Source organism: Nanorana parkeri, unplaced genomic scaffold (genome assembly GCF_000935625.1).
Source record: "Nanorana parkeri isolate BGI_ZX_2015 unplaced genomic scaffold, ASM93562v1 scaffold418, whole genome shotgun sequence".
In the NCBI taxonomy this organism is placed as follows: domain Eukaryota; kingdom Metazoa; phylum Chordata; class Amphibia; order Anura; family Dicroglossidae; genus Nanorana; species Nanorana parkeri.
In genome coordinates this window covers 1,063,476-1,087,069 of record NW_017306686.1, presented here as the reverse complement: position 1 = coordinate 1,087,069, position 23,594 = coordinate 1,063,476, and the positions used below count along the sequence as shown (strand labels likewise).

The following is a 23,594-nucleotide window of genomic DNA, read 5'->3' as shown; positions in this document are numbered from 1 at the left end:
AGAAGTCCAAATATTACATTAGTCACGCAGCCGCCTGGTTTACTAAACTCTGATAAGTGTCAACAACTGCTCTTCATTCTAATGGAAGCCATCAAGCCAACATCTATCTGATGGGTTGTAATCTGGTTTTCTGTTTAGTAAAAATCACCTTTTATCATGTATCTGCAGAACGTGAATAGCGTTTTGTGCCAGTCTGAGAAAATGAGAGTTGGATTGCCTCTTTAACAACAGGCGGCACGTACTTGCAGCCTAACATGTTTATCATGTACATCTTATGAACCGGGGCCTCTAATTCCCTTTTCAATTTTTGTAATACTATTGTCCTCAAACCGCTAGAAAACCAGTATAACAGTGATTGTATTAGAGTCTAATCCTCTAAGAGTATGTGCAACCTGCCCTGAATATGTAACAGAGGAAATTTAGAGGAAAAGTTAGAAACTGGCTTGACCTTGTTTTTAAAGATTAGTTAAATTTTTTACCAAAAACGGATATATTTTTGGAACAAACCCTGTGGGATTGTTAATTAAATGTATCCATTTGGTCAATGTGAATAGTTTTCTATCTGTACTTAGTGAAAGGTAGTGTGAGTTGGCGCTGCAGGGCAGGGTACATTGAGTGTCTTCAACCCTCCACCGCCCCCAATCCCCCTTCCCACCACGTTTCTAAAATCTGTTCCCATACCACTGTGCATTGTCATGGCTTTCTGCACTAGTTGCCTGACAGCATGGGAACTCCACCCCATTTATCTTGTGACTTGTGACCTGGAAGTGTGTAAAAGGCTGTGTGCCCTTTATAACAGTAGATTCCAACCAAGCCTTTAGGAAGACATAAAGTCCCACTAAAGCCAGCATTCTTGGTTTTGTTTGAATTGGGAAGGGTTAGAACCGCTATTAGGTGTATACTGCAGTTGTTATGAAATTAAAACACTATTGTTTGCATATGGTGGAAGAGAACATCTGTCAATTTTTCTATTGCTTTCAATGCTTGTTGTGAAGATTCCCCTCACCAGTGTGGTCACAGGTACAGAAAGTGAGGGGACACAGACTATAATAGAAATATAGAGTAATGAGGTCACCAGCACCCCAGGGTCCACATTATCAAGTCATCCTTTATTGAAGTCAGATAAACTTGCTATCACAAAAGATTGCAACGTTTCGGAACCAGTGTGATCCCTTCAGCAAAATAATGTGACGCAGGTTCTAACTATCTTCCTTTCACCAATGTTTAGTTTGGAGAGAAGGCATGATACATTTTCTAGTATATACACTAGAGATGCACCGATAGCGATACTAGTATCAGTACTGGTGCCGATACCGAGTATTTGGGCTCGTACTCGCCAAAATGCTCCGATACCTTTCCCGATACTAGAACTTCCGGTCAGAGGAAGAATTCCTCTTACCGGCAGTGCCACAAAGAAAGATGGAGCCGGGAAGCTGGCTCCATGCGGTTTAGCCTGCTCGATGCTGATTGGCCTGGAAGCCGGCTTCCCAGCCAATCAGTGTTGAGGCGGGCAAACAAATCTGATAATATAGCGACCCCCCTGCAGGCACCTAATTCCCCTCAGATAGATTCTTAGCATTCTTTAACGTACCAGTCCCTTGGCCACATCTGCCATCTCCTGTGTGCACATCGCTCACGTGATCTGCGCTCAGCCTGCTACTGCGCATGCACAGGATTTCTGAATGAGAGTGCTGGGCAGTCTTTGCATGCGCAGTAGGAGGCAGAGTGCTGATTATGTGGGCGCTGTACACATAGGAGACGTGGGCAGATTCGAGAGAGCGTGTGTGTCTGCTCAGTATCTGCTCAGCTGGGACTTGTACGTTAAAGAATGCTAAGGATCTATGTGGGGAGAATTAGGTGCCTGCCGGGTGGGGGTCGTGTCGCGATATAGTCAGACCTGTTTGGCCAGCCTCAATGCCGATTGGCTGGGAAGCCGGCTTCCTGGCCAATCAGCATCCAGCCGCCCAAACAGAATGGAGTCGGCTTCCCGAGCAATCAAGAAGCCTTTCTGGCTTCCTGATTGCCCGGGAAGACGACTCTATGCTACCGGAAGTACCGGTATCAGTACTCGGTATCGACGATTACCGAAATATAAGTATTGGTACTTTTACTCGATAGCGAAAAACCGGTATCGGTGCATCCCTAATATACACTCTGTGGGTCCTCCATGATGTTCCTGGAACCCCCTTCCGAGTTCTTGAAAGTTTGTATGCCAATACCCTGCATCTCACAATACAGGCAGATAGGCTTTATCACTTAATCAGAGGTGACCATAACACTTGGCGATATTGACTGGATTGTACTGACTGTATTGGGACAAGATTTCAAATATGATTCTTGGCAATATGGAACCTGAAATAAAAGTGGAAAAAATGATATGATTTGTCAGATGTCGTGTGAGTAACATGGTCAGTAACCAGACCTCAATTCCTTGTTTTGAATGCACAAAAACAGCAAAATATCTAGTTAAATCTAGCTCGTGTATTTATGATTTGCCATTTTAGATAAATAATATATATAATATAATATAGTATAATATATTGCCAAAAGACACCCTGGCATTGCCACGCACTGCTACAATATATATAGTTTTCTTTCAGCAGCTCTTTTCCTAGCTATCAATATGTAAAGTAAAACCAGGCTAATGACATCTTTTGAAGTCACACTGGTACCCAGTAGGACTGGCGATGACGATGATTATTTAGATAGGATGGTGAAGGGGTTTATGGGGACATATCCAAAAAGTTTTAGTTGTAAGTTAGGAGGGCTATCTGTTATGGTGGTTTAATGACTAGTTCATATTTTTTTTTTTTTTAAACCTGCATGCCTTTATATGAGCCTCCTGGAATAGGCCATATGTCACGGTCTGGGGACCGGGGCACTAGGGTATGTGAGCTACGGGGTTTGAGGAGTTAGTAGGAGTCAAAGACAAGAGGGATATCTGTGATGTTGGTCACAGAGAGAGAGGAACTAATGGTCTGTGCGTTCTCAGGAAGCACAAGAGGCGCAGAATCTAAGAAGGGCCAGGTATTCGACAGAGCCTCTAGTGGTGAGGATGATTGGCTGCTGGACACCTTCCAGGTTGCAGCCCTCTAGCGCACCCACACAGACACAAAGGACTAGTCGAAGCACCGGGGAACTGGATACAAACAACAGGTAGGGAAGAAAGTTGTAACCAAGAGGAGGAAGATAGGAACAGTGGCACAGAATGAGAGCCCACAACCAGGGAGAAAAGCAGAAATCTGGCAGGGATTTCCGGATATTGTGACACCATAGAAGGGTTTCTCAAAACTAAGGGTATGTGTAGACACCTTGTGGTCCTCACTATTGGAAACCACTATTACATTGCCTTTTTTTATTATGGCCAGTTGACTAAAAGTGACACTAAATTCAGGAGTTAAATCCTAAAAATGCATTCAAGTACCTTAAGGCTCTGTTCACACCTAGGCGTATCGAATATGCGCGCTTGTCCCGCATTTCATGACACGCTTTTTTACCGCGATTCGCGACAAACGCGCGTTTCCGAAGGCTACTTGGCTGTATCCCAATGGAAACGCGTGACAAAAACGCCGCAAAGAAGCTCATGTACCTTTTGAGGCGTAGGCCGTTTTGTAGCGCATTCAGACGGGCTGAAATACAGCAAGGTGTGAACCATACCCATAGAAAACAATGGGATTTTCATGTTTGAGCGTTTTGTAGAGCATTCGTAGAGCATTGAACGCGCTACAAAACGTATAGGTGTGAACCAGGCCTAACTATTAACAACAATGTAAAGTATTTGTGCATTAGACATGTGCATTCGGATTCGGACGAACCTGCAAATCAACGAAATTCAGTTGATTCGGCGGTTCATCCGAATCCGAAATAATGAATTTATTATATGCCCGAATATACGAAAACTATATTCGGGCATACATAAATTTGATGTCAGAATGTACTGCAGCCATATTGGCCTCCGGCATGTTTTGTGCATGCCCGCTGCCATCTTGGAGGCAGAACGCTTGATGTCACATGACGTTGACGTCACACGCTGAATGAGCGGTGGCCGTATCGGCTGCCGGCACGTTCTTTGCAGGAGCGCTGCCATCTTTGGGTATATCTTAGTATACACCAAGATGGCAGCGCTCAAACATGGGGGTGCCGCCATCTTGGTGTATACCAAGATACACTCAAAGATGGTGGCGCACATGCACAGAACGCACTGGCGGCCGCTATGGCCGCCGCTCGTTCTGCAGTTTCAGTGTGTGGTTTCGGATTCGAAGGCTTGTTGCCTCTGAATCCGAAACAGCATAAAAATGTGTTTTCTTTGAGGAAACGAATAAACATGTTTTTCGTTTTCAATCGTTTCATCAGAAAACACATTTTTTTTGCCATGCACATGTCTATTGTGCATTACACAGCTGTAGATCCTCAAATAATCTCTGAAGTGGTGCTGACACTGTTCTTCCTTCTATAGGGTGGTTATGTTTGTTCCTCATGGTCCCTGTGTGTGTTGTAAAGTAGTCACCGCTCCAAGCTCGCTCCCATGGACTACAATCTCATGTTTAGTTTACTAATGTGTACTGAAATTATAGTTTATGAGTTTGTGTGAGTTTGGAGCGGTGGCTACTTTACAACACACACATGGACCATGGGGAACGAAAGTAGCCACCCTCCAGAAGGAAGGACAGTGTCAGCACCAATTCAGAGATGATTTGAGGATTTACATCTGATTGATGCACATATAAGATACATTTTGTTAATAGTTAAGGTACTTGAATGCATTTTTAAGATTTAACTCCTGAGTTTAGTGTTACTTTAATTAAACTAAGTCAAAACTAGTATTTAATTGTTTAAAAAAAAAAATCCTTATAATGTCAAATGGCTTCTTTCTATTTTTTTAAGCTTCTGTGTGCCATCATCGCTGGACTTCTACATTACTTCTTCCTCGCAGCGTTTGCCTGGATGTGCATTGAGGGAATCCACTTGTACCTTATTGTCGTCGGTGTCATCTATAACCGTGGATTCTTGCACAAAAACTTCTACATTTTCGGTTACTGTAGTCCGGCTGTGGTGGTTGGCATTTCAGCGATTCTGGGATACAAGTATTATGGCACGGATAAAGTGTGAGTATGCTGAAGTGAAGGCTCTGCGTTTAAAAATATTTTCTCAAATGAATGAATTATTTATGTGATAATATTTTATTTATCTTGAAGATGTTGGCTGAGCACGGAGAACAATTTTATATGGAGTTTTATTGGACCGGCCTGTCTCATCATTCTTGTGAGTACGAAGTTTGTGTTTTATTATGTGTTTATTGCCTTTTTTTTGCATTAAGTAAGATTTGAAGACTGGTTTAACTACACCAGGGGTAGGCAACCTCAGCACTACAACTGTTGTGAAACTACAAGTCCTACGCTGCACTGCAAAACCTTGACAGTCACAGTCATGACTCCCAGAAGCACAGCTCAATTAAAATCTAATACCCTTTGTATTTCTTTTTATTTCTGTACCCCTCTCTCCCCTCAAGTATTGGTGACTGATTTCTGCTCTGTTAAAACCCTGCATCTTGCCCTCCCACTCCAATGCTCTGTGCTGACAGAACTGAGTAAGAGCCACATGCCCTTGCAAATACTCGGTATAGGCATCCCTAATCAGAATACAATATTGTTTGCAATAGTCGTCTTTTAAGTGATAGTTAATAATATGGGAGTGCAGGCATTTTGGCACAAGACGGGTTAACCCTTATTTGCACTTAAAGCACTTGCATGGTGAGATTTGCAAAGTTAAAAACCCCTTTAGCAGACAATCTGTGAATCTCTACAATTAGTTAGTTTATTTGCCAAGTTTTAAAGAAGCTATTTAGAAGTCGATAATTTTGAAAGCAATTACAAATCATTATTGAGCGGAGCTGACGCCAATCTTCAGCTTCAAGTTTGCTAATTTTTTATTGAGTCCTTGGGTTAGTGGTAGTTGATGACACATAACGAGAACCATTCCACTCCTTACTTCTGTACAAGTGCCAGCTGCCGCAGATTGTTAGTCAATAGTGATGATGATAAAGATAATGTTAGAAAAGACTCCAGTTTGATCACAGAAGTTCCTGTTTCTGTACAAACAGGGGAAAGGGCCTAATGGGAGAATCAATAACCCAGTGTGATCCGGGTTACACTTGTTGGAATGATTATGGATCATTTTGATTTTTTTTAAATTGAAAATTATTTATTTTTTTTAAGTAACTTACACTACCTGTTAGAAATAAGAGATAGTTACTTTTCTGCCAACAGCAGTCCGTTAGTTTTTGCTCTCATTTATCTCATTGGATAAAAAATAATATTTAGTGAGTGGTTATGGACATTTTTCTTCTTTTGCCATTGCCTTTTCCAAGTAATTAGTGGTGTAGGAGAAAGCAGTACGGATTTTAGAACTCTTGAATCTACTATCTCTACACTACAAATCATTATTCATATGGCCAAACCTACAATAAATATGTGTTGCGGTGTGTTGCTTTACCAAAAATGGTTTAGGTGTAATTTCTGGTTTGTTGTGGTAACATTGGAGTTAAATGCACTGCAGTGGAACACCTTGGCGTGAATGGGCACTAAGAATAGACATGTAACTTAATAGGGTTCAGGTAGGGTTTAGGGAGAACATATTCTGCTACACATAGATCACTTCCTGTCCACTAATCCAATGGAACAACAACAAAATAATGTCACCAAGTTTACATTAGTAGGGAAATTACTGATGTTGGCTTCACAAAGCTTTATTGAAAATGATTTTCAGATTTCTCTATTGTAACGGACTCCAGTACTCAGGATGAGTATGTGCGCCGCTGTATTCTTCCTTGCTGAGGAGATGCTGCAACCAAGTGATCTTTAGCTCCAGTTCCCCCATTCACTAGTCAAAACCAAGTGTAGGGGGAAACAAACTCTGATTTATTGAGCAACTGTGCAACCTTCTATACACAAAGTGATCAGATAAGATTATAATCCCATCACATACACCATGCCCTCTCCAGACAATCTGACTCTACAAGGTGCGAAAGAGCTCCAGGCAGCCATAGCAGGAGTCTGGCCAGACGCAGGAGAATGTCATTGTCCTGAGCTCCTTGGGAATACAAAGAGAGCTAACACAGGGGGGGGGCTGCTGACATTCTAAACAGGTTACACAGAATAACATACTTAAACATAACCCAACAATAACACACACATAACCCATAAAATTATGACCATGTCGTCACAACTATATGGACCACTTAGTCAAAATTTGCTTATTAAAATAACAAAAATTAATGGCCTTGTTTTCTAAAAATGTCAGTGCAGGCTGTTGATAAACAAAACCATATCACTGAGAGCTGCCATGTTGGTTTTTTAGTACACTCGCACACCTAAAAAGAAAGAAATTGAAAATGTAAAATAGAAACTGATCTGTTAGGTCAGTTTCCGGCACTAGAAGAGTTATTGTAGGTATTTATATAGCACTCACAATTTACATCAGTACACATTTACATTAGTCCCTGCCCTCCAGGAGCTTACAATCTATGGTCCCTATCTCACATAGCCAATTAACTTACCAGCATGCCCTTGGAATGTGGGAGGAAACCCACAAAAGCCCAGGGAGAACATGCAAACTCTGTGCAGATAGTGTCCTGACTAGGATTTAAACCAGGGACCCCAAGTGCTGCAGGGCAGAAGTAATAAGCACTACACCACCATATTATACTCCCCTATCCTGTTGCCAGACTGCTATCTTTCCTCCGCTCCAGTGCTGTGACCTCCATCAGACTCTTCCGGAAGTATGGTTCCATCCACTAAGCCCTACAGTACACGGAAGCCAACACTACTAGAACTGCCAAATGCAAAAAAAAAACTTGTAAAAGTTGCAGTTACATGGGCCACAGGAGAAGTGACTATATTACTCTTTCTATTGCAGGGGAGTGCCGTTTTTTGATTTATTGACCTTTACAGGGTCTTTTTAAATGAGTTTCCGTAACCCTCTACAGCTGATTACACCCTTAAAAACCACCTTCAATCGCACCCAAATGTCTTCATTTCACTCATTCTTACTTGAAAGCCTCAATTAGCACAACATGTCAGCTACTGCAAAGCAACAGTAGTGTTACCTACTTGGCTTATTTTCTATTTTCTGAACAAGTGTTGGGAACATTACAAACATAAACTTGCAACTATTGCCAGTAACACTTTTACGTCAAGTATTTTTTGTATACCGCTCCTTTAACATCACTTTGAAGCGCAGTGAGTCCATCACAGTTTCCTGCCAAGCCTTTTCAAACTTGAATTTTTTTTTCCAAAAGTGGCTCTAAACATCTAAATTGTTCCTGAAACTTTGAAAGCACAAAAATAAAGTTTGACATGTCAGCTGTACTTTGGCAAAACCCAGCGGGAGGTTCAAGACGAAAACCGTGTCAACAGTCTGATAATCTGAAGTTCATATATTGCATTGTATCACCTGTTATTGGTGATCGGACATTGCAGAAGATTACACTGTCATCTTCATGTTTCACAAATTCCTCGGCACCCTGTAATCATCACGGCTATTTTTAACCCAAATTGTAGCATTAGATTGGAGCCAGCTATTTCACAAGAGTGGATGAGGCGAAACGCGCTAGCGGAGAAGGCTTTTCTGTAAATAAAAATCTCTTCCCTTTATCAGTTTGTTAAATCGTTGCAGACGCTGCCATTTTGAAAACTCATCTTGAGCTTTATGGCCACATCTGAACTGTGAGGATGGACACTGGATTTCTTCACTCTTTGAAAATAGGCTCTTAAAGTAATCCTGACCGGCCTAAATGTTTTTACATTAACAACCGTAGTGCAGGAAAGTGTCCCTGTGGAGCCCGCTTGGATTTTATGCCTTGCTCTACATGGGACTTGTACTTCTACTCAAGAAGGGAGTAAGGTCTACACCTCTATAGCGCTAAGCCCTGTGTCATTTAGCAACCAGTTGCTACTACTGTTCACTGAAGTTCTGGCATTTGACAACTTAATGACAATGGGAAGGACCTAGCGGAGATTAATCGTGTCTTAGGGCAAAAAGTTGACATCCCACAATGGACTGCATAAAGGAAAAGAGCCACACGCTCTGGATCAGTTACTGTATATATGAATTTAATCAATCACCTGGTACCTAGCCAATCCACCTGAATGCCTCCTTTAAAGCATTTCACTCAGCAAGGGCTTAATTGTAAGTATGAAAGGTAATCATTCAATGAGCTGTTATCAAGCGAAACACATCAGCAGAGGTGAATTGTCTATGCACTCTGTGATTGAATAAATTCATACATAGGGTAACTGATCCGTATGTGTAGCTACCTTTATCCAGTACATAATATTTATGGCCCGGGTGAGCTGAGATGAGAGTTGGCACCTGGGGCTGAGTGGCTGCTGGCCAAAAATCTTGAGTGGAGCAGTGGATCCTTTTTACATATATACAAAATGGACTAGGATCCAATGGGCTCAACTGGGACACAGGGATCAATCTGAGAACCAGCACAGGTACTGACAGCCACCACAAGTTGTCTGCATTTAAAGAGAATATCCCCCCAGTACTTACTTCCACGTGCAACCCTGCAACTATATTGCTGGGTCAGAGTCTTTGGTAAATACCTGGTTCTTCCAAGAAACAAGAAGCATGTGACCTCCTCCCAGGATACAGTGTTTGGGATTTTGCAGCCCTTATAATAGACCCCTCAACCGCAGATACTTACTTTTGCATACACCCCAACAACTGCATTGCTGGGTCAGAGTCTTTGGTAAATACATGGCCCATCGAGGCATGGAAAAGCATGTGACCTCCTTCCAGGATTTAATGTTTGGGTCTTGGAGGCCAATCGCTGCATACAAACACTGTTGCATGATCCGGAGGAAGATGATGTTAACACCTTTTGCCATGGCGCTTACAAAGGGTCCGGACACAGTGCTCTCGTGGGCCAACAGATCAATGATGAAGCAGAGGGAAAGAAAGTATCACTGAGTAGGGGGGAAGGTAGGGCATTTTATCAGATAACCTATGACAATACACTGAGCGGGCACTGCCATATATTGCATGACCGGACCGCACTGAGACTGTGCGGCCCGGTACCATTTGATCTGCGGACCGGGGGTTGGGGAACACTGCCCTAGAAGACTTTCCTTGCAGCTTGTATTGGCATCCACAGCATTGTCTTTATAGCTGTCTGTCTCTCGTTTTCCAGGTTAATTTGATGGCATTCGGTGTTATCATCTACAAAGTTTTCAGACACACTGCAATGTTAAAACCAGAAGGTAGCTGCTATGAAAACATAAGGTGAGTAGTCAGAAATTCTAAAGCACCGTATATAGGAGCATCTCCGAGGAAGAGTATTAATAAAAACTGGTGCAACTGTGCTTCAAGGGATATGGCATATTTATGACACATTTGACAGCGCAGCGAAGCAATAAACAACATTTATTACCTTTCTTACAATGTTACTCCTCGGTTTTTCTGTAGTATCCCGTGTGCCCAGAGGGATATATTTAAATTGTGCTTCTTGTGATGGGGTTGTGTCTACAGTTGTCTGCAGCTGGTTGTGGACTATCCACTGAAGCAGCATTCCTTTGCGACTACAATTCTTTTCAACACTAGAACATTTTTGAAACACAACGATGGGTTATTAATAAGCAAAAATGCCAAAATTTGATTCACACTTGAGTTTGGAATTAGAATTATAGTAAAGTCATTGGGGGACAAATTTTGGTGGTTACTTGTGGCCCTTTGCAAAGCTGCTAAACAAACTGTTGCCACATAAAGGTAATGTATTTGTGTATTCCCCATGTCACCCTTGAATCTATATAGAAAAAAACTGAAAAATCACCCAATGTACCTGATTTCTTTTGTTTTGCATTTGTAAAGCTCACCCACAACTGTATAGAGGGGGAGAGGCCTTTATATAATGTTTTAGATACGACATGGGAAATACTCAAATCCTTTAACTTGGCACTAAACTCAGGAGTTAAATCTTAAAAATGCATTCAAGTACCTTAACTATTAACAAAAATGTATCTTATACGTGCATCAGTCAGATGTAAATCCTCAAATCATCTCTGAATTTGTGCTGACACTGTCCTTCCTTTGGGGGGGGGGGGGGAATACTTTTGTTCCCCATGATCCCTGTGTGTGTTGTAAAGTAGTCACCGCTCCAAGCTCGCTCCCCTGGTGAACTACAATCTCATGTTCTGTTGTTAACAAGCTCTGTTAACAGTTAGCCCTCGTTCACACCTGACCGTTTTGTAGCACGTTCTATGCTCGACGAACGCTCTACAAAACGGTCAAAAATATAAATTGCATTGTAGTCAATGGTCTCGTTCCCACCTTGCCGTATTTTCGCCCGTCCCTAACGCCCTACAAAACGGCCCACGCCTGAAAAGGTTGAGGTACTACTTTGGGCCGTTTTGTAGGGTGTTTCCATTGGGATACAGCAAAGTAGCCTTCGGAAACGCGCGACGGTCGCGCAACTTTTTTACCGCGAATCGCGGTAAAAAAACCGCGCAGCGGTCGCGCGACAGATGCGCATATGCAATACGCCTAGGTGTGAACGAGACCTTAGTGTAATTGAATGCATTTTTAAGATATAACTACATGGTACTAAGTTTAGTGTCACTTTAAATCTATAAGTTTGTGTGCTGCCTGAAAGCTGTGCCTGGTATCACGGGACCACCATGGTTTTCAGGGAGAACATCAATGGCAGTGTACTTTGGCAGCACATATTTGGCTGTGGAATTTACATTTTTTTTTTTTTTTTACAATTAGCTTTGCTTACAGACAGCAGCAAATCTATTATTTATTTTCTGCCAAAATAATAGATTTGTTTGATAGTTTTACTAGCAACATGTGGGATTTTATCAAGCAGTGTTAGGCCTGCTTTGATGGACTGTAGCCCCCAATTTCTTTCCAAAGACTATTGTTCATGTGACCAGAGACAGGCATCAAAAGGTGTGTACCAAACTTTATGGACCACAAATCTAATAACAATTTTCAAATTGAAATTTGTTCAACTTTCAAATGTGTGTTTTGGTTCAAATGACTTCTGTTCACAAAGTTTATGACCTCACTGCCCTGTCTTACTACATCAAGTTATGCATAAAGCCAATATACATGTTTTAATCATTTCTGTTCTAAAAATAAAGAGGTAGTCAAGCACAGGGAAAAGCTGATTTTCTAAGCTGTACCAACTCTCCTGTTATTGAAGACAGACGTTTCCTAAAGGGAATTTCTCAGAGTAGATTAAAAATGAAGTCATATGGCATTGCCAGCCTTGCCAGTCTCCAGGGAAGTCCATATTTACTAAATACTTTTTTTATTTTAGAGTACAGCTGTGCAATCACCAGAACGCTGTGATGGAGGAGAGCTGGGAGGTAGTCAGTGTACTTGGCACTTCCAGTGATAAAGATTTTAGGGAATTTCAGAAGTATTATGTTTAAGGCTTTGTGTGCTTCCATGCTGTTTTCCTGTTGCCGTGGCAGCACTAGCAGGTTAGTGTGCTTGAGCATTCAGACTCGTTCGTATTCCCAAGCACTTTACTGCTCTGAAAGGTGGACTTAAATTCCTGGCCAGGTTCTGGAGTGAACAAGGTCATACATTAGAGTTGGTGATGAAGTAGTTCCCATGGTGCGCCTTCAAATCCATGCATGAAGCAGTGTGGGTGTGTTTACATAGAGTGCATTGACAAGCCTTCTCCTGGGATGTCTTATCACCCCCTTGGAATCACACTTTTAAATATTCATGCATTTCTCACGGTTTTTAACACACGTGTCTCACATCAGCTGTCATGGGATTGTAAAGCCCACAAGCACCTACCTATCTACCTGTAATGTAAAAGTTAGTGAATAAAGAAATTAAACTACACACCAACATAGTGGATAAGTTGGGCCATGGCCCTTTATTGGGGTTTGAAACTAAATTTATAAAAACTAAACCACCTGGAAGAATGGTTAATCATAAACCAAAAAGAAATAAACAAACCGTTGACCACTTCAGAATTCTGGATGTATGTCCTACGTCCAGCCCTGAAGTGGTTAAAGTGGTTACTGCTGTCATCAGGCGGGTCCCAACTATTGAGTAAACATCATCTGGGGGGCTGTAGAGCCACCTGATTACTTTTTCGTGACTGGCGAGGTGCCGCCTCCCCGGCAGACCCCCTTGCTCTGTGGTTTTCAGGATCTCCCACTGCTCCTGGGATCACAACAGAGAGTGTCAGGATAGCGAACCGATGTTCTCTGCAGTATTTAAATCTAGAAGTGCCCAGCTCTGAGCATTATTGGGTTCAGAGCTGTTAAAATCCCAACTGAACAGCCAGGTAAACAGCGAGTCAAGCACAGGCTGTGTTTGATCAGCTATAGCAGAGGGCAGGGGAGACATTAGTTGTCCATTGGACTCCTGATATCTCCATACAGATTACCTGTCACATGCCCAATGCTGTCACAAAGGGGACTTGTTAGCCCCCTTGTGACAACAATACATTAAATTAAATTAATAAAAATGTTTAAAAAACTGCCCAGTAGACCCACTTGCACGCATACCAACACAAATGCCTCTCTCCGCCTTCCCCCCAAAAAAACAGGCATTTAGAGAGCTCCATAAATCACTTTCTAAATGCTTCTCAAATACATCTAAAACTAATGCTATTGGTGTGTCAGAGACTCTTCAGTCTCAGCACTCGCATGAACTTAACCTTATCCCTGACTCCAGCCAATTGTGTTTTAATTTTTAAAACAAACAGACAGCGCCTTGTCCTCGTGTAATACAGTTTATTAATCAATGAACATACAAGCTGACATAAAATACTACTCACATGGTAATCACTGAATGAATGGTACAAGGCAGACCCCACACAAAGCTGCCTTGCTAACTGACGCGTTTCAGACAATATACCCCCTTCTTCAGAGCTCTTGATAAACTTCCAAAACTCTACCAAAAAATGTGCCTTTGTTTTTGACTCCCTTCCGGTGATTTTCCATCACTTGTTTTTTGCTAGGAGTGCCCATGCACCCAGGCCCATGTCCCAAACAGCTCCTGGTCTCCGACTAGTGACTGGGAGCCGGTAAGACTGGCCTAATAACTGGGAGGAGGAATCCAAAAGGATACCCAGCATCCAAGGGAATGAAATGGACTGTCCTCTTGGGTAGAAGAAGAGTATGACAACACTGACAAGAGCATTGTAACACTCTTGTTTTACCCAAGAGGACAGTCCACATCATTTCCGTCGGATGGTGGGCATCCTTTTGCATTCCTCCTCCCAGTTATGAAAAACTCAGTTGGGAGGTAGCTGTCATTTTTAAGGAGCACACAGTACAAACAGATACCAATTACTGATACATTTTTGTTTATTGTCATGTGACAGTTTTTCGAAAACAATACAGACTAATGATTTCAGGACAGTGGTGGAGCGCCATGGCCCAGTCCCAGCTTCAACCGCTGCAACCCTGGTAGTTCTCATGAAAATGCCAAATATTGGCACTGGTATCAGAACTGGTAACTGAACATCCCTAAATTATTATATGACTAATTTAATATGATCAAATTAAAAGTGACAATGCCATTAAATAGTTATGTAATTTTTACTTACTGATTATCACTTATGGTTTGATAATAAAAGTACTTTAATGACACAGAGGTTGGAGATTCATTGCTATAGGAGTGGCTTAGTTGGCACAAGAGGCGGGGCTTAATACCCTTTCTACTGCAAAACCCTCTAAATAAAAAAGTCCTTTTCTTGCTCTACCCACCCCTATAATTTTTTTTTGTTTTAAAATTCTGAACTGGCATGTATAAGCTGGCAATGTACCATGTATTTCGGCATTAACCATGGAATGTCACTGTTGTGTTTTGTCTGTGTGCTGCAAGCAACATATACCGTATGTTCTATTATTTGTATGTTTTTAGGATAAAATAACGGGCATGTTTTTGCAGGTCCTGTGCGAGGGGTGCTCTTGCTCTTCTGTTCCTCCTTGGTGCCACCTGGATGTTTGGTGTTCTCCATGTTGTAAATGGCTCATTGGTGACAGCTTACCTCTTCACTATCTCCAACGCCTTCCAGGGAATGTTTATCTTCATCTTCCTTTGTGTGTTATCCAAGAAGGTGAGTAGAGAAATAACAACAATTCAATCATTAAAAAAACCCATTATAATAATAGTAACAGCCGTAACTATAATTAGAGAATCCTTCAAAATAAAATACCAATAAATGCAATACTGACAGTCAAAACATAAAAATTTAATATTTACAGTTGAATACACTTTGCTAGTCGGTAAGGTTGGGAGAAAGAACATTTTTTTTTTTATTTCAATCATTTGTAACTCTGCCATCTCTCTATATATAGAGAGAGAGGCTCTGTAGTCCATAGAAGTTAAATGGCAAGACTGCTAACACTGCATAGGAAATAAGTAGCTCACAGGATTACTGAAAGGTGCCAGCAGGTATTTATTAGATTTTTGGCAGGATCAACGGGTGTTTTTTGTACATATAGAACAGATATTACAAAAAAGACATGAAAAATTTAGAGAGTTTTTTTTACCCCATGTGTGGCGCTCGAAATAGGTGTACTAGAGGAAGACAAAATTGGAGAACGGAAGCGCCATTAGCTGGCGCAATAAATGTGGTGAGGCTTGGTGAGAGGGATAGGTGATGTACTCACCTATGGTAGGTGGATCATTCGCTTTTAGGACGGCCGTCAGATGGAATGGAGCAGTTGTGGGAGACGGACCTTCTTGGGATGGGTGGTGTAGCGGTGCGACACAAAGGAACACAGGAAGGTAAGGTGAGGAAGGTGAGCACAAAAAGGAGAGATTAAGTAACTCACCGCGAGGAAAGTGAAAGCTGGCTCTCAACGACGGATGTGGGCTCATGTGGGAAGCTGCAGGATGGTCCTCTGCTGGCGTGGTAGTCCTGCTGGACGTCCGCGGTGTCCGGCGCTGGGGAGAGACGCAGTGCTGGATGGTAGTGTGGATGCTAGTCCGGCGAGTCTGTGTCCTCAGACTGTCGGCTTCCGATGACGATGATGGAGTGTTAACAAACACTTGCTCTCGATCAACTCTGACACATCGGCTTGAAAAAGAAGGTATCGCCTTAGAAACGCGTCGCCAACACGAACCCAGGACCCGCTGAGTGTTTGTTAACACTCCATCATCGTCATCGGAAGCCGACAGTCTGAGGACACAGACTCGCCGGACTAATAGGAGGACCCAGCGTTCATCCACACCCGCCTCCACTACGGATCCTCACCCCCCTTCCAGCAGTCACTTCAGGGGGCCATCACAACACTTCAGCATCCACACTACCCTCCAGCACTGTGTCTCTCCCCAGCGCCGGACACCGCGGACGTCCAGCAGGACTACCATGCCAGCAGAGGACCATCCTGCAGCTTCCCACATGAGCCCACATCCGTCGTTGAGAGACAGCTTTCACTTTCCTCGCGGTGAGTTACTTAATCTCTCCTTTTTGTGCTCACCTTCCTCACCTTACCTTCCTGTGTTCCTTTGTGTCGCACCGCTACACCACCCATCCCAAGAAGGACCGTCTCCCACAACTGCTCCATTCCATCTGACGGCCGTCCTAAAAGCGAATGATCCACCTACCATAGGTGAGTACATCACTTATCCCTCTCACCAAGCCTCACCACATTTATTGCGCCAGGTAGTGGCGCTTCCGTTCTCCAATATTGTCTTCCTCTATTACAAAAAAGAGTAGTTCATTGTTAGGGATTTACATACACTTTAAGGATCTATTCACAGCTTTGTAAATGAATTCAAGTAAATTAATTAAAGCCGAACTCCGGAATAAATACAATGTTTGTAAAAACTTGACCCATGTGTATTATTCATGAATCTTGGTGAGTTTTGTGTATTTTTTCCAGATCTGTGCAGTAATCCAGTGTGAAACTTGGATTTTCCTGTAATAAAGATCAGTTACTGCTTCTCTCTCTCCCCTTTATGGAGACTGTCTTGTCTCCGCCCTCCTACTGTAGATCTGTAGATGTATACAGGCAGCCTGTAGTGGGTGGGGCCTGCTGACTCCCTTTACAGCTCTGCCATCTGCCCAGGCTATGTACAGCACAGTGTTGATGTAACTGCTACTGTTACAAGGAAATGCTTGAGTTTGCAAAGGCACTTGGTGCTCACAAAGGGGATTTATATACATTGTGGCTTGAGGAATATATCTTGGTTTAAGATTTTGTGTCTGGAGTTCAGCTTTAATGCATGTTTTCTTTTGCCATGTATTGTATTAATGTTATGCCCTTCTGAACCCTATTTATACCCTTATGTATTTAAAAGTGGCCCCTCCCCTACCCTCCTGGCTGTACATGGTAAAGTGACACTAAACTCCGGAGTTAAATCTTAAAAATACATTCAGCTTAACTAATAAAAAAAATTATCTTATTTGTGTATCACTCGGCTGGAGATCCTCCAATCATTTCTGGATTGGTGCTGACATTGTCCTTCCTTCTGGAGGGTGGCTACTTTTGTTCTCCTTGGTCCCTGTGTGTGTTGTAAAGTAGTCACTGCTCCACGCTCGGTCCCAGGATGGACTACAATCTCACATTTAGTTGGCTTATTTGTATTGAGATTTTAGTCTAACACAGGAGCGAGCTTGGAGCGGTGACTACTTTACCACACACTCATAAGGGTATGAATAGGGTTCAGAAGGGCAGTATTTTTAATATGATGCTAACATCAATAACAAAGAGACACAACCTCAAACTAGCAGGAGGGAAGTTAAAAACTAGCCTTAGAAACAATTGTTTTAATGTAGAGTAGTTGATGGTTAGAGCAGACTTCCAACAATGATAGTGAGTCAGCCAACAGTAAGTGAATTTAAACATGCTTGGGTCAAACATAGGTCTATGCTTAGACAAAAAGGTTAAAAAATAAAAAAAATAAAAAAGGGGGCAGACTCGGTGCAGCACTCAGTGTTTTTCTACCTTAATCTCCTATGTTTCTATGAGTTCAACCAATGTAAATGACTACAATAGCCTTTGGGCTGCTGAACCATTGTGACTATCTTTCAGTCTTTCTTATGATAATTGGAATCATGCAGCCAGTGTTATAGCGCCATGGCTATTCAGGCAAAATCATCCAGCTGTCCTCAGTTTATCGGCATGCTACAGAACTTTCCTCATCAATAGCAAAAATTATGATTTCTTAAGTCAGTTAGTAGCACCCAACAGCTATAATAGGCTTGCTGTACAGTAATTGGTGAACCATTACCTGTGATTTAAATCAATATAAGCTCTATTTACTTACATTTAGCCTTTCTTCATAATGATTAAACCCGCTGTTGTTGGCAATCCTTCTTGGTAACACGTTTTTTAAGGCCTAGGATAAAAGTGTTTGTCGAGAACTTTTAATAAATAGTAACTATGCTGTAACTTTGCTACTTATGGCAACATAAAGCCGTCTGATAGAGCAAGTCCGCGCTTGCCGTTACATCGCTTGTTTATTTGTTTGTTTGTTTTCTTGGCCTCATGTTATAGCTGCATATCAATTAACGCTCGAGAGATCATTCGTATGCAAAGCGCTTTCTGTGCTCTCTGAATATTTCCATACATTATCTCTGAAAATGACTGGGTAATTCCAAAAGGCTGGGGAGCACAGGCATGTTAAAGACTTTGGCTTTATGAAGCTCCGTAAACTCACTGGAGCCTATTTACTAAACAACAACAAAAAAGCATTCTTCTGGGGGGTAGAATAGCAAGCTTTATGATACCTCAACACAGGAAAAAAAATGAGGGTTGGTTTTCAGACGTTAACATTGCTCTTAGTCAGCCAAGTAACAGGTTCACTTTACTGTACTTATAGGAGGCGCCTACAGGGCTGTATTTACTCTTACTGCCGCCCCAAGGCCAGTTTCCTCAATGCGCCCCCTATCTCCCAAACCCCCCCCACCATAGAGAATGGCAGACCTGCAGGCTGCATACAAGTGATCTCTGCGAAACAAGAAGAAAACTACCCGCCCGGCGCCCAAAACTGCATGTCCCGGGCGTCGGGAAATAGGAATTCCACACCACTGCTGCCCCTCTACTCCCTGCTGCCCTGAGGCCGGGCCTTGGTTGGCTTTGTGGGAAATCCGGCCCTGGGTGCTTACAATGTATTGCTCCCTGCCTCATTGGTCTGCTGCACTCCCTGCCTGCCCCATATTATGCAGCGCTCATTGCCTGGACAGCCAATCGTGAGGCCTGATCACTGTCACGTGGGAGCAGGGGGAGTGTGCACACCCCCCCCTGCTGGGTAAATTCACTTTCTCTATTGATCCTGATGACCATTATCATCAAGACAGAAATTTATGAGCAATCCAAAATTTTACAATTGTTGTGGAGATTTCTGCCCCTTCCTGTTGCATCTCTAGAACAGGAAGTAAAGAAAAGTCTCCCCAATAGGAAACAAACAGGAAACTATAAATTGACAGTTTAAACCATTTCCTACTCTATCCAAAACAAACAAAAAAAGATTTGACTTTACATAAACTGAAAAATAAGCTTATGGCTGCTATTGTGCCTTTCGATTATTTTAAAGCCCTAACATAATTGGATGTGTAAACTTTTAATTTTTTAAATTAATCTTTTGGTTTTCCTCTGCTTAGCAGAAGTGATGGAGGCGTTGGGGGGGTTGCAAAGTCACCTGCTCTCTTCTACCCAGATATCAAGCAATTGAGCTGCAAGATTGAAAATGACTTGCTAAAGCATTGCAAGTCTCCAGACCAGCGAGCTTGCAGAGCTCTTGCTAAGACCTGCAGGACTCTTGCTGTAGACTTGCCAAGCAAATTTGCTACAAATTCAAAAAGTGTCAACTAGAACGTGTGCTGCAAGTGTTCTGCAAGTCTACAACTTGCCAGGAATATGTGCAGCAAGTTAACAAAATTACAATTTCACCCCGCCACAAGTTTGTAGCAAGTTATCCTTGCTATCTGGGTACATAGGAGGGAAGCAGAATCCCCTCCTGGTTCTAGTTATTGCCTGGCTCATATTTGAGCCCGGCATCTCTGAAAGCGCATTAAAGTAAAACTAAACTCAGGAGTTAAATCTTAAAAATGCATTCAAGTATCTTAACGATTAACAAAAATTTATCTTATTTGTGTATAACTCGGCTGTAGATCCTCAAATCCTCTCTGAATAGGTGCTGACACTGTCCTTCCTTCTGGAGGGGGGCTACTTTTGTTCTCCATGGTTCCTGTGTGTTTTGTAAAGTAGTCACCGCTCCAAGCTCACTCCCGTGATGGACTACAATCTCACGTTTAGTTTACTAATGTAAGGGTCGTACCCTGGGGGGGTCCGGTGCGGGCGTCCGTCGCGGTCCTGTGCAGGGACAGCGGGTTCCTCCTGCCCGGGGTCGCTCAGGGCGGGTGATGGCCTCGGGTGGCAGTGCCCGTGGTCGTACTGCGCAGGCGCGGTGTGGATTGCCGGCATCTCTCTCTCCTCCGGGATCTACGTCCTGCGCAGGCGCGCCCTGTAGCTCCGCCCCCTCTAGAGTGAGCGCTCGGCTTAAAGCCGCCGCTCGTCAGTTGATCGGCGTCTCGCTATTGATGTAGCAGGACGCTGATCAACTCAGCGCTCCCTTCGCTCCCCCGGGACCTGGACTCTCAAACCTACCCAACGGGAACGCAAGTACCCTGGGCTATACCATAGCATCAGATGCTAAGGTTTCTCTCATAGCTACTACGGTTAATACCCATAATTGCTGGTTATATCTACTGCTGTGGCTACTCTCTATTGATTACTTAAACATCCACTGCTGTGAATGCTCATACTTGCTGGTATAAATCTGCTGCTGTGAATACTCATACTTGCTGGTATATATCTACTGTTGTGAATATTGCGGGCTTAAACACATCTAATGCTGTGAAGGCTCATACCTGCTGGTTATACTCACTGGGTGCATACTCTCCACTGATTGTTGTACCTCCACTGCTGTGAGGACGCCTCACCACTGATTAACATCAAACTGCTGTGTATACTCCCCAACGCTGATCATTTGCCCCTGCTGAGGTAGATTACCAGTGCACGGACTCTCTCCTCACTCCAACTCGACCCCACACTCCGGGGTCACCAAACCCTCACCCCAGCGGGGAAATGATGTGAGGCAGCTCCCTCTCAGCCTCTCCTAAAAACGGGGCAAGTGAGGCGCAGCTGCCACTCTGATACCCGTACCCTAGAACCACAGTTGAGATCCATATAGTCTGTTAGTTCACCCGGACTGAACATTACAACTAATTTGTATTGAGTTTGTAGTCCATCACGGGAGTGAGAGATGATCTGAGGATCTACAGCCGAGTGAAACACAAATAAGATACCCTTTTTCTTAATAGTTAAGGTACACAAATGTGATATAACTCGTCACATACAGTGTACTTGGCCAGTCATATAGGCACAAAGTGACAGGACGTACACTGTACGTCTTTCGTCACGAAGGGGTTAAGATTTAACTTCTGAGTTTAGCGTAATTTTAAGTTTATGATCCATAGGAAATCAGCGAACTTTGATCTGCTGCTAAATAGCAAATGTATTATAACTTAGTGTACTTTGTATCTGATGGATTGGGTCAGACTGGAGGGTCCATAAGAACAGTCAATTAATATGAACAGATTTACTCAACCATGCATGTTCCAAAAAAAACAACAGAAAAATTAGAACAAATACTGTGACTCTACGGATCCCACTTTCCTTTACATATATACGGCCATTTATTGATCTCGGATTGTAATATGCTTTGAATTGATTTACCCTGTTCTATAAATAATTGGCTTTAGATGATTTTTCAGTAAACTGACATGTTTTTTTCATTGTCTTTACTTTTCCAGATACAGGAAGAATACTACAGACTATTCAAGAACGTGCCATGTTGTCTTGTGTGTCTGAGATAAACAGAAGGAGCAGTTATAACTCACAGCAAACATTTGCGCCAGCACAATAAAACAATCTCCCACATTGTATAGTAGAGGAACCATACAACTACCTGATGACTGTAACAGTATTTTGGATACTCAAGGTTATAGCATGCGTGTATTTGTTAAGTTCCCAAGAGCTATTTTTTTTAATTATCCTTAATTTTTCCGGCATTGCCCCAGCATCAGAAATACAGTCTATCAAAGTGTCTGAAATATGGGCATTCTGTTTTCCCCATAGCAACTAAAGATTAATCAGCTGGACCCCGTTACAGAGTGTCTGGAGAAGGATCAGAGCTCAGACCAATCAGTTTCTCTCTTCCATGTTCCAGAGCAGTATTAGAGAATGAGCAGTCTGGTTGCTTTGAACAACAAGAGTGGTCCCTCCGAAAGACATCCTTTTGCATGTGGTCTATTGGCCTTGTGTTGACACCTAGTTGGTGAAATGTGACTTGCTGCCAATGTTTTTAATTGGAAAGAGCTCATGAAGCTGACATTTTTAGTTATAAGTGGTGGAAAACCTATTTAGGACTCAGTTATTAAAGTGTGTTAAGGAGGTTCTGTTCTTGTTGATGGTGTAGCTCTCTCCCCCTAAGGAATACCCGGGTCAGCCATAGCCTGTCTAGGGGATTTTGGTAACCAGCTGCCCCACTAGTGAATAACTGCCCTCTTCTAGTGACCAACATAGTTGAGATCCAGACCAAAAGTGTCATGCTGAAGAACTTTATTAACATATTCACACTGAGACAGAGGGTTTAGGGCTTAGGACATCCATGAGAAAATAGATAGATTCCAGACTCACCGGTACACAGGTACCAGCACAGTTGAATAGGGATTGGCACAGAATCTTCAATAGTACAGACACCAGACTTACTCCTGAGGTCCACTCTATTCCAAGTACCTCCAGTAGCCTCAGTTTTCCTGGCTCTCTCCCTCCTCAGTCAATAGCCAAAGCCTCCTCTAGGCTTGAGGGCCAGTGAAAAATTCCCCACACATTAAAGTATTCCTACCCACAGGCCTAGGCCTGAGTGCAGGCTGAATAGCACCCAGCCCTTACTGGACTCAGAGCTATCCCAGGATAGATTGAGCACATGGCAATTCCTCTGAGCATATATGCCCTATTCCAGCATGCACCACTGTGAGAGCCCTAGTGATTGGCTGATGGACTGCACACACACTCACAGTGTCCCCCATTGGTTGTCCCACACTGCAGCAAAGTCACACTCCACTCAAGACAGTACAGTCAATGCCAGAACACCTGGAAATAACCAGATAAATGCCAACAATAATTCAACTAGACTGACTACAGCTCTGGCAATTGCTACATTTCTAATAGCCCCTCACAAAAGGTAATGGGGGCTACACTGTTAACCAAACAGAGCCTCAAATGTTCATCTTCTAGGGCAGTATGGTTAAAGGAACTTAACTAGTACCAGGAACAAAGGTTGCACATGAGAAATTAAAACTGGCCCTGTAACAGTTGAATTGTCCTAAGATTTAATTGCTAAAGTATATCTCCAGCCAATTTTCGTAGATTTGGATAGAGTGGAGAAGAGTTTTTACTAGTTCCTGTGGCCATGTTGAGGAGACATCCCATTGCTTGCTGTACCATTGAGAATGTTGTCACCAGGAAAGGACATCTCCAATAAAGACACAGTCCACACACAAAGTCCTTTTATGTATTACAGTGGGGTAAGGCTTA

At 42.7% G+C, this 23,594-nt stretch overlaps 1 protein-coding gene across 1 annotated transcript in view; it reads left to right on the top strand.

The window, feature by feature from the left end:
- The window catches only part of ADGRL4 (adhesion G protein-coupled receptor L4), a 129,530-nt gene extending 107,586 nt beyond the window's left edge, over positions 1 to 21,944 (top strand). The window contains exons 11-15 of the mRNA XM_018559869.1: positions 4,885 to 5,105; positions 5,196 to 5,262; positions 10,196 to 10,287; positions 14,929 to 15,097; positions 21,809 to 21,944. Coding sequence (XP_018415371.1) covers positions 4,885 to 5,105; positions 5,196 to 5,262; positions 10,196 to 10,287; positions 14,929 to 15,097; positions 21,809 to 21,871 — 612 coding nt within the window. The 3' untranslated portion in view covers positions 21,872 to 21,944. The remainder of the gene's footprint in view (positions 1 to 4,884; positions 5,106 to 5,195; positions 5,263 to 10,195; positions 10,288 to 14,928; positions 15,098 to 21,808) is intronic.
- The last annotated feature ends 1,650 nt before the right edge of the window (positions 21,945 to 23,594 follow it).